Here is an 11,634-nt window from a genome sequence, read left to right on the forward strand (position 1 = left end):
TTCTCTTTCCCATACTAGTATGGGCGCCATATTTGTTTCTACACCAACTAGAGCCGCTTCAGGATGACCGACGGCGCCCTCTTCTGGTTGGAGGGTAAAGTACCACTCTAATAGAAGGTCTAAGCAGACAGTTTTAGCTAATCGATTGGAACTAATTGTAATCTATAAAAACATTATTTGACAATTAACCGTAAGTAGATTAATTGTTTGCATTCCTAGCCAGGAAGCAGCCTGGCTAGATGGACAGTTTAAATTGTAGGTACAGAATTCAAGGTGAAAGTATTCTACAATTATACATCCACTGGATAAATACTCAACAGAAGATAACATTTTCAAATAATGTATTTAATTATTCCTTAACAACCACTGAGTCTGGAGTTTTCTCCTAATCTTTGGTGTCACCATTTTGTGGAATACTGTAAGTGCCGCCAGGAGTATGGAGTGCTGTAATTTCCTGACAGATGTGGAGAGAAAAAAAATCAATTTCACATCAGTTTGAAAGATTAAAAAGTAGATCATAAGCATAAAAATGAGGGATATTATATCTATAATTTCAGCATGTTTCCATTTCACAAACACACAATTCAGTTAGTTTTTCACCATTAATTACTTTTATTTATTTCAGTTAAAAATGTTTTCTCAATTTCAGTTTTTATTTCATTCGTTTAACTTAAACTATAATAACTTCGCTAAATACTGAGAAAATATAAGTAAACTTCTGGTTTTGAAGACATTAATCTGACATATCCTATAATTATTGTAGCATTTAGGACAAAAACTAATTTTGATAGTTTAACAGAACAAAAGAAGTTTCTCAGAAAGGAATGTGTTTTTTTATTTTGTGTCTTCAGGTAATCTTAATTCAAGAAAAACATTGCCCTCACCCATCCCTTAGAGTAGTCAAACCGCTTATTACCATTATCCTGCATGCATACTCTGTCAAAATTGGAAAGAGTCAATGGGGGCTTTGAAGGAAAAATTAAATCTTGTTGAGAAAAGTCACAAAAACACACAAAAATAGCAGTTCCTAATCTCTTGGCAAGTCAGATCATAAAAACACACTGTAAAGTACGTCAGTGAGAAAAATAAACGTGTAAGATCAACTGTATGCGTTCCTTAAGCTGTTTCAAAAAGAACTGAATGTCCTGAGGCAGCACAGCTGCACGTCATGCTCATGTTAAATTCTCTGTTACATGAAGGGTGACACAAAAAGGAGACAGACGTCTGGCCGGTTAGCTGGGAAAATCCAGCTAGCTATAAAATGATGGAAAAACAAGTGAACTCTTGTTATGGGGTTTCACTAATGAAGCCCATAATAAACAGACATGATGAAATCAAACTCCCACAGACACACCACACCAAAAACCTTGGACACACAATAGTGGAAACATTTGTCATGAGATCTTCCCCCTGGTTCTCAGTACAGCAAGAGATTTTGAATTCATATACAAGTATTGTAAGGTAACTGAATAATGTTACTAGTGGAGCTCCAACCACTTAAGCTCCGACTCAATTAAAATTTTTAGCCAGTAAATTGCAGGGGCTGTTATTAATTAATTACAATTAATCACATTTTAAATAAAAAACAATTTAAGCATTTGTGCGTCAGATGTACGGGTGTACCAGAATCGTGCAAATAAATAAAAAAATATCCAATTAAATTTACATAATTTACAGTTAAATTTACATAATTTAGTCATCAAAATTAAAGTCCCAACCCTGTTAAAAACCAAACATTTCAGAGAATAAATTAAAATAAAGAATGTTCAGTCACAATTTTATTGATTTAGATTCATATTAAACTTTATTCCTTCAATTCCTTGCAGAAGGGTGAAGTTTAAAATGGTTCACAACATTCCTAAAAGTCACCAGAGAGCGCTGGAATGAACAAGGAGCTTGAAATAGAGAACCTTTCTTATGTTTTATGCTTTCTAACAGCTACACTTTCTCATCTTCAACAGTGGTTCTGATCAACAGGTCAATCAGCCTTTATGAGGATTTTCCTTAGACTTTAACTGCTTTTCTCCTGATTTCAATCCAGTATACATAACCCACAACTCTTTTTTTGCGAGAAAAATCTCATGTGAAGAACCAGTGTTGTTTCTACATATGGCAGTTATGATTTTGTTTGCTAATACTCAAGCATTTAAAAAAATCCACAACTATGTTTCCAGAGATCCTGCACAGATTAAAAACTACAAAAATTTCCCATCATATAATTTTTACACATGAAAGTACAGAAGTGTTCATTTCAGGAGCATTTCTTGCTAAAACAAGAGAGTTTTACATTTTAACAAGATAAAAAAAGTAAAGTTTTATATTTTGTTAAAACCAAAACATGTTTTAAACGAGAAAAGTCGTAACAGTAAAACAGCAACACCTTGTGCGATGGTTGAGTGTCACCTAGAAGAAACAAAGTAAGAAGGTGTCAGAGGAAGCCGCTTTATGCCTTTTTAAGAAGTCATAATCTGACAAATTACGACTTTTTACGATATTTAAAACTCATCTTGTTTTACAGAGAAACTGCAAAACAAAATCCTGCTCCTGAATTTCAATTAAATGCTTTTGTAAAGTTCCTTTAGTGCAATGCAAATGAAATCTGTTAAGTTATGTATGGGAGTTTACAATAATGTACTAATGCCCCTCCCCCACATGATGCTAAGTACTGCCTGGCCTTTGATTGAAATATTATTACATTTTGCCAACAAACTTGATAATTTAACAATATACTCCTGTTACGCAAGATGGGGAAAAACAGCAGCAAGTTAAACGTAGATTATTTTAGCAGCTGTAAGAAGGATTTTTGCTTTTCTATTTTTTTAAGAAAAAAATCATGTTTTATTTATTTACATAGGTGTTAATTTGTAAATATCCTTTAATAGATGGTTATTTTATTAGGCCTGGTCTAACTGTAAGAATCTCATAGTTCTTAGTCAACAAACTGCAGAATGCAGCTTTTAATAGTCAGTTTTGCCTTTTGATATTTATTTACTCACTCCTGGGCAAACTTTGGCTTTCTGGTACAGTTTATGGTTTTTCTCTGTTTGTCCTCCTCTTCCTCATCATACCATATTGATACCAGGACTGGACAAAAAAAACATGTGAAAAGCTTAAAAAAAAGAATGCATATAAACCACTTCCAAAGATTACAAGAACCTCAGGCTGCTTGAATGCTAACTGCCAAACTCTGTGACTTTCACTCAGTTAAAATCCACTCTGACCATCAACTCCTCAGTCTTACTTTAGGCTGCAGTGCCATCTATCTTCAGCTCAGCCAGGGACTCCGAAGCAGTTTCATCCTCCTCTTCATCTTCATCCTCTTCCTCATCCTCCTCATACCCGTCATCCTCCTCTTCCTCCTCCTCCTCATCATCATCATCTCCATAGTCGTCTTGTCGGCTTCCTCCAGCTGCCAGGTTCTTCCAGTAGGCGTCGTACCCGGACGCGCCGTCGTAGTCGTCTTCGTCGTCGTCGCCACCGGCCTGCCGACCAAACTTCAAGGTGCGAGCTGCGGAAAACAAACGAACCAATCAGATTTAGAGCAGATCTCGTCTCCGCTGCAGACATGCATGTTTGCATGAAAATCAAGCTTGCACAAATTAATTCTGTGCATGAATCCGAATAATTTTTACAAGACTGTATATAGTTTGAAGGCAACTGTCAGTTTTTTACTCAAGAATTCTCCTCTCACCGTGTGTATTTTAAAGCAGGCATTCTGGAGCATTAAGTTTTATGGCTTGCAATAACAATAAAGAGGCTAAAAGAGAAAATGTGGAGTTTTAAGAAGACATGTATTTACATGTTTACTGGGCTCAGTTTATGGAAAACAGACCTGCTCTTTGGAACCACATCTTGAATTTAAACAATAAAAATTACATGCAGGAGGAAAAAAAGCAGAGAAATAAACAACTATTGACAGATGTTTGTATAAAGGATATGTAGGATCATTTTGGGGATTTTACATTTTACATGTGGCAGCACTGACACATTAGTAAAATTTTTTCATTCATTTAAGTCATATTTTTTCCCCAATCTAAAAAAAAGCAATCTGTGACCCTTCAGTACTTTTTGTATTGAAATCCATTCAAAATGTCATGTTTTTCACAAAACAATATTTACATATAAAAAAATCTAAAATTATAATGGTTTTTGATGACTTGGCACCTAAATAAATTTATTTATAAGCCTTTTTTGGCACTAAGGCTCCAACAATACCCAAGAACCCTTTAAAGGGGCAGTATTACGTATTTCCAAAGCACATAATGCAATTTTATAGCACAATGAAGTAAATATGTTACCTTCACACACATCATACACACACACACACACACACACACAAGACTTACAAAACTTTTGACTTTAAAATTTGATGCCTTGAAATTGGGCCTCTGTCTCTTTAAGAATACCTGCTCTTTCTGAAACAGCAGCAGGAAGTCATCACAACATGGCTGCTCTATTAACCCTTTAACAACATCATTACCAGCGATTCACTGAGAAGTAGCTCCTATAATGAGGCTTAGTTCCATCAAGTATTTACCAATTGCCGCTGGCTAGTCTGAAGGAGCTGAGTTGGGGAAGGCTGCTCAGTGAGGCAGAAGTTGAAAGCTTGGAAGCTGCAGCTCAGAGGAGGAGCTGCATCTCGAAGTTGGTGCTAAACTGAACTGCTGAATGGTTGCCATGGAGATAGGATTTCTTAAATACACATGAAAAAATCACTCCTGGTATGTTTTTGTTGAAGTAAAGCTAAAGCTGTTCTTTAGCTTTACATGTTGAGGTAATGATGTAAAGCTAAAAAAAGTCAATTTTACATAATACTGACCCTTTAAGGAGTTAAAATCCTTTTTTTTAATTACTTGCGAGAGCTGAGAAGTAAAGTAAATAAGGATGATCTTTAAAAGAGCGTTTTATTCCCATGTTACACTGGTGGACCTCCCAGGGTTCCTATGACCCTTCAGCTGTCAGTACTACGGGTCGGATTTTATATTAATGTTCCCAAACAACAATAAAACTGCTACAGTTTACCATCAAATATGGAGAAAAGTTGTGTTCACTCAAGGATCTGGCTTTCAGAAACTACCACAGCCGCCCACTGCTGTGTTTAACAACAGAGACAATTTTTATCTCTCAGGAGCCAGAAGAGGGATATACACTTCAGGGGAAGCAGTTGGTTTTTACTTCCCTTACACTGCAGTAAGAAAAATACTTTACAGACATTTATATGTAAACCTCAACAAACAAAAAAAGAGAAGAAAGAGAAAAGGGCATTCAGGGTAAGTTGTTTGTATCCAGGTCTCTATAAACATTTTATGGGAAATAAGCCCCTGTGCCAAGAAGTAATCAGTGCATATTTTCTGTTTCGTTTTCCAAAAGCATTCAAGCAGGAAAAGGAGGTTGCTGCAACTTGCTTGAATTGGCAGATTTACAGGAATGACAAGACGGGCTCCGGTTGTGTGAAACTCACTGGACATGCTGAGGTCTTTTGTCTCCTGGGTCTCATGGCCGCACTTCGGACAAGGTGGAGCCTTGCCTTTCTCCTGTTTGAACACTTTACTCTTGGCATGGTCGTCACAGTAACAGGCCTGCAGATGTGAAGAAGAAAACTTTTAATACTCACTGTCCTTTCAACTATGCATGAAAGTGTTCAAGAAAGAGAAAATGTTCAAGCGACAGAACAACAAAGGAAACCGACACTGCAAGGACAGAACTAAAATAATAAACACTTTGAGTCAAGTCATTTCTGTTTTTACCCCTTTGAATAGAAAAACCAGTCATGCTGAGTAGATGAGGAAGTGGAAGTAGTCAAGAATCAATAGACAGTTTACTTCTAGTCGTTTATACACAAATTTAAACACCATGAAAAAATAATGGTACTACTGTAAAAAACAAGAAAACTGAGGGAATATCCAGAAACTGAAGACATTAAGTTTAAAACAAATCAAAGATGCAATAAGGTCTCATTTAAAAGAACCAGCAGTTTATGTGCTTTTATGAATAGTAACAGAAGGTGTAATACTTCGCAGTTTGAGCTAGGAGTAAATACAGACAGTAAAAGTTGCCCGAGAATGCAGCCTTGAGGAACACCAAACGACTGAGTGAATGATCACAGGTTGAAACGGCTTTTTATGCAGGCATGAAACCAACCACCTGAATTCAATGGGTTTGGGTCATTGGAGCAAAATATAACAGGATGCGGTAAAAGGCCTGCAGAAGATTTTTCTGCTTATTGGCAAATATGAAAACATTTTTGCCAGTAAACAAACACGGAGAAGCTTCTAGGCACCACAATGGAACAAACTTCCAGAAAACTGCAAAACAGCTGAAACACTGAGTTCTAAGTGGACCCCACTTATCGGCCAAGGTCCACTAGAGTCAGTGAGGACTCTGCTCTCCGTGATGGACGATCTGTTCCGCCTCCGCCAAGATACCACTACGCTCGACAGCTTCTTCAGATCTGAAGCCTCCAGGACTGGATTTCCTCTCTCCTACTCTGTCATGGCGACAGTATATTAAAATGTCAAGAGTCGACATCCTGGAAATTTCCACTGATCAAAACTTCTACACCGCAAAAACACAAAATGCTACCAAGTATTTTTGGTTTAGCAAATATTGTAGTACATTATTTAGTACATTTAAAAGAAGACAAAACTAACTGACGAGTAACTTTTCAACAGGATAAAGGCGCCCAATAATTCCTTGATAGTGATTAAAAAGTACCAGCTCCACTAGCAGATTATTTCACTAAAAATATCTTATTTCAAGTGAAAAAAAATCTGACAGTAAACTTATTTGTTTTTAATCATTATTAAGGAATTATTTACTTAAAAACAGGCTCTTATATCTTCACTGAGAAGTCACATGTTAAGTGTTTCTCTTATTTCAAGTATACCAAGATATTCATACATGAAACTGGCTAAAAATGCTTGGTAAAATTTCATGTTTTGAAGTAAATAATAAATCAAAGGTCCAGTTAATCATTTCTTCTCCTTTAGTAGTTGCCAAATCTAATTGCTTAACATTTTCAAATTGTGAAATGGCTTCAGAAGGGAATCTAGGGACAGATGACACACTGACTTCCTGTTCCCTGGAGTAGAGAATGGTCTTGTTCCAACTCTTCTTGTTATAAATGTTTAATTACCTTTTAATCTGCAACCTTTCAACTTAACGTTTTCCTTTCATGCTGCTGTTGTGCAACCCTGCCACAGTAACAGCGTTTATGTAAACCTCTAACGTCTTAAAGAATGCTGAGTCAGCTTAACTCATGATGATCTGGCTCTTTTTTTTTTTATCTAACTGTAGAAATGCAGTTAGATCCTGTTTGAAACTAAAGATATTAACTTACACAAAAATTGCTTTAAATAACTATAACCAACTGGGATCAAGATGCAGAGTTTTTATAAGCTTTTCCTCATTTTGTCCCTCTAAAAAAAAACAAAAAACATTTCAATGTGTTTTTGTGACTTTGTGCAACAAGTCAGAACAGAGTGGTGCATAGTTGAGAATATGCAAAGCGTGCATATTCATATGAGATAGCCTATTACCTCAGCCTTCCTGAGGTAATATCATGTAGAAACACCTTTTGCAACAGTACCTGCTGCAAGTGTTATTTGTTTTTATGATCATGCATCACTCTCTGACCCCCAACTTCTTTTAAGTGTTTTGCTTTCAAAGCATTCCTTTTAATGAACTGTGTTCATTAAAAGGAAAACGCCAAGTTATCATGGCGTTTTCATTTTAAACGCCATGATAACTTGATGATAACTTGACCCTGAGGTAGAGCTTGCATAACAACATGTGCTTATTTTTAGCCGCTCAGTTTAAAGTCTACCCTGTCTGCAGGAGGTCAAACAAGTTTCTGGCAAGTCAAGTTTTATCTGATCAGAGCGTTTCCGCGCAGCTGCTCAGATGGGAAAGCCTTAATCTTTAGTTTCATTTATTCAGCCTCAGTATACCTGCAAGATTTGTTGAAATGGTACAAACAAAAACAAAAAGTACTTGCGTTTGTCTAATTTTAGCTCACAGAATAAGTTAAAGGAATTTTGAGGGCCGGTCTTTTCTCGTGTGATGCAGGCTGATGGAATGGATAAAATTTCCAGCTGAACATTCTCACCTTACAGCGCAGGCACGAGTGTTGTCCCAGTCTGTTACAGGAAACGCCTGAAATAAAACACAGGAAAGGATAAAAATGCATTCACTTTCTCTTCAGTGCACAAATCTCCTCCAGGTATTACTCTGCAGACCAAATAAGACACAATTTATTTTCCTTTTAACCACATGAATGGGCGCGTAAATCCACATGACTCACATTTAAAGGTTTCTGCCTGCAGGACTTGACAGCTGGCCTGGTGCTCAAATTGATCATCCTCACATAAGAAATTCCGACAGAAGGAACAGCGGAAAATCCGACCTCCTGCAAAGGAAATGGAGCATCCCGTTGATTGTCAGTGTTTGAGCCGATGGGATTTGTTTACAAGCAGAGGGGAGTGTCTTACCATGATCCCAGACTCCACGCTCACACTCGATGCAGTCAGCGTCGGCCAGAGGACACGAGCAGGCGTGGGTGCTCAGACATTTCCTACCATGGCAGACCCAGGCTTCACAGAAGTCACACACTGCCCCCTTGTGGATAAAAACATGTTTTACATATCTGGACAGGATAAAAATTATCTAAACTTGGTTAACTGGAGAAAAACTGGCAACACATTCAACAAGATTATTATTAGTTCAAGAAGGATTGAGGCATAAACGAAAAGCTCTTTGAAAACATTTCTTAAAGAGCCGAAAAGAAACCTTTCAAGCTGAATGCCGACATAAAAAAAGAAGCTCAATATAAAAAAAATTAAAATAGGAGCTAAAAATAAAAATCCCTTTCAGCCTGTTAACCAGCAGCCTGACAAAAAAAAATACCAAAAATAAATCAGCAGCTGTTCTTATGGAAGAAGACCAGGACTCCTGAAAGTAATGAATAAAAGAACTCTGACTTTGATCTCATCACATCTAGAGCAGTTTATCTAGCTATAATACTTGGAAAAAAAGTCAGAACTCTGACAAAAAATGTCTGAATTCTGAGGAAAAAGTGATTTATTTTTTTCCTCATAACTGCTCCCATCTCCTTTAGAGAACATGCAAAAACTTGGTCTCTTTGGGAAGATATCAAAATATTTTATTTTCATCTTTTTCATCTACTGGTCAAAATTGGAATCAGCAGATTAAGCTTTTTAAAGATCGTGATAGCCCTGGAAACTGAAATCGGTGCCCCCTAGTGGAAATATGTTCTTGGCTTTTGAACTCTTGAGGCTCATTCATCCTGTTCCTGACTATATCAACTTTATTCCCTGATAAATAAAATCCTACAATTAAAATATGACACAGTTATGTTCTGCACTTAATCTGGCTTTTTTAAAAACACTGAAACTAATAAACAAATTATCAATTACGAGATTTTAAAGAGAAGAATGACATACATCAGATAAAATAGTAGGTAGTTTCATATAAGCATGTACTTTAATAAAGCGACTAATTTTATTTAACCACAGAAAATATCTAGAACTGTATATCTAACCAGATAGTGTAAGTGTTACCATCTAGTTTCTAAAACAGATCCAGATCAGAACAAGATTTACTTATGGTTTGATATAAACTCACCACCATGGCCATTCCTGTGCTGTGGATCCCTGGATGCTTGATAACACAATCAGAAGCCTTCATGCACTTAGTTTTACCTAAAAAAAAACCCCACAAATAAATCAACATTTATTATAACAATAACATTATTTTACTCCAATAATCATAAATAAAATTGAAACAGTCCATTGTGTGTTATTTAATAAGACAGTCATACAACAACACTCTTCAGTCAGAGGCATCTTCAGATTCATTGCAAGATTGACTGCAACTAGAAAGCTTTCTTGTCCACACGTTTTTGAAGATACTTACATGAGTAACTTTCTTAAATGAAATAAAAATGCTTGAGATAGTGAACAATTAGGTGGAATCAGTCTTTAGCTTGGCGTTTAATTTAAAGAAAAGTGAGGAAAAAAAACTCACCACACTGAGCGCAGACAGGCAGCTTCTGCACAGAGTTACAGAAGTAGCAGAATGCCCTGTTCTTCTGCTTCCTAAGAAAAATAAGCAGGAATACGTTTATTTCTCTTCAAATCAAAGTTCTTCTGAATCTGTTTCATCTTCTTTAAATACAGACTTACCTCTGACATTTGTCACATTCCTGTAAAAACCAAATAAACAGAGAGGATTAGCACGCTGCAGTGTTTGCACTGTTAGCCAAAGCAGTAGCAGCGGTAGTGGCTACTGACCATGTTCACGTTGCAGGGGTGTTTGGCCACTTCCACATGCTCCCTGTTGGCTCGGATCTGTTTCTCTCGCTCTTTGCGGTTCTCCGCCTTTTTCCTGGCTCCGGTTTTCTTTTTGGGCATCTCTGGAATCAATAATAGCTGTAGCAGGAAAGGGAAAAGTTCATGGTGATCTTAGCTTTTAAAAACAGAAGTAGAAAACTAATGGCATCCACTTTGTGCTAATTTATTTTAGGTTTTATTTTAATTAATGGTAGCATACAAACACTAACTGACTCCTGAATAATTAATGAAAATATCATTTCAGATATAAGAAATAACTTTAAATTTCCCTTACCTCACCCAGCGAAGCTAGCGTTAAGTCCGTCTGAAAAAGGTGTCCGGTGAAACATAATGCAGTGATTTGGGTTCCGCAAGTGGAACAGCAGTCACTTCTCTATTTCTCTTGGTGCCTTACCACCATCAGCAGGAATGGAGTGTGGACTGAATCTTACATCACTTAAATCGTTAAAATGTTATGACAAATAAAATAATTGACAGCAATGTTGATGCCATTGGGTTGGGTACAGGAAGAATAAGAAGATTTTAATATGTTTAGATTTATACTCAAGACAGGAAATTTTGATAGAAATAATTTGGTCAGTAGAGGTTCAATTATTGTGGCTCCTGCACACAGAAAGGAAAAAAACTAGCTGACAAATTTGCCAAAAATGTTGCAAAAAAAAGTAAATATGGATGTAAAAATGAGCAAACGTGATGTTAAAAGCATAGTTAAGCTGTATGTCAAAAAGAAGTGATGGGATGAAGAAATCAATTCTCGTCAGTATTATCATATTGAAAGAAAATTGTAGAATGTAGGAAAAGTCATCATACTGGGTAAAACAGCACATTTATTTTACGTTTACTTTAAGATTAAGGGAAATAATAAAAAAAATCTATGGAGGGGTTTTTGCTATATTATTATATAAAGAGCAATAAAAATAATTCCTTACTCATAATGCCAATATTTTCTAAAAATATAAGGGAAGGTCCTACATTACTATAGCACAAGTCCGTTATTAAACATAATAATTCTAACATAATTTAAAAAATAAATAATTTGTTTATGTATACCTTTTGTTTTTAAAATGTATTTTATTTTTTCAAAGTCGGTCATAAATCAGGTTCCATAAAGAAAAGCTAATATTTACATTTCGATGCTTCTGTGTCCAGTTTGATCGTAACAACTGAACATATTTATTTCTTCCACGTGATTTTGAGCGTCAGATGCGCCTTGTGTATGGCTAGGTCACGTGCTGATGATCAGCTAGCCGGTTAGTGATGGGAA

At 36.3% G+C, this 11,634-nt stretch overlaps 1 protein-coding gene across 3 annotated transcripts; it reads right to left on the minus strand.

Annotated features, from left to right (window-relative positions):
• Positions 1 to 810: 810 nt before the first annotated feature.
• Positions 811 to 10,752, minus strand: noazfp (nucleolar atypical zinc finger). Of its 3 annotated transcripts, none has more exons than XM_015011277.2 (11): positions 10,645 to 10,752; positions 10,311 to 10,448; positions 10,203 to 10,222; positions 10,045 to 10,115; positions 9,643 to 9,719; positions 8,490 to 8,616; positions 8,303 to 8,407; positions 8,108 to 8,154; positions 5,462 to 5,579; positions 3,242 to 3,508; positions 811 to 2,403 (listed from the first exon to the last, which is right to left on the minus strand). In XM_015011277.2, exons 2-10 carry the CDS (start codon positions 10,428 to 10,430, stop codon positions 3,243 to 3,245), a joined length of 951 nt encoding a protein of 316 aa, XP_014866763.2. In that variant the 5' UTR covers positions 10,431 to 10,448; positions 10,645 to 10,752; the 3' UTR covers positions 811 to 2,403; position 3,242. The 3 variants fall into 3 exon arrangements, with proteins under 3 accessions (XP_014866763.2, XP_014866761.2, XP_014866760.2); XM_015011275.2 differs by having other exon boundaries at positions 811 to 3,084; XM_015011274.2 differs by having other exon boundaries at positions 811 to 3,508.
• Positions 10,753 to 11,634: the final 882 nt, after the last annotated feature.

Source organism: Poecilia mexicana, unplaced genomic scaffold (assembly GCF_051168715.1).
Source record: "Poecilia mexicana isolate PSO_F unplaced genomic scaffold, ASM5116871v1 scaffold_1, whole genome shotgun sequence".
In the NCBI taxonomy this organism is placed as follows: domain Eukaryota; kingdom Metazoa; phylum Chordata; class Actinopteri; order Cyprinodontiformes; family Poeciliidae; genus Poecilia; species Poecilia mexicana.

Excerpts from the sequence above, each read along its gene's own strand:
- noazfp (XM_015011277.2), bottom strand. The coding sequence starts at position 10,430 with ATGCCCAAAAAGAAAACCGGAGCCAGGAAAAAGGCGGAGAACCGCAAA. Across the intron at positions 10,223-10,310 it reads ACCCCTGCAACGTGAACATG|GAATGTGACAAATGTCAGAG; the intron begins GTCAGTAGCCAC and ends TGGTTTTTACAG. Across the intron at positions 8,617-9,642 it reads GCACAGGAATGGCCATGGTG|GGGGCAGTGTGTGACTTCTG; the intron begins GTGAGTTTATAT and ends TTTATCCACAAG.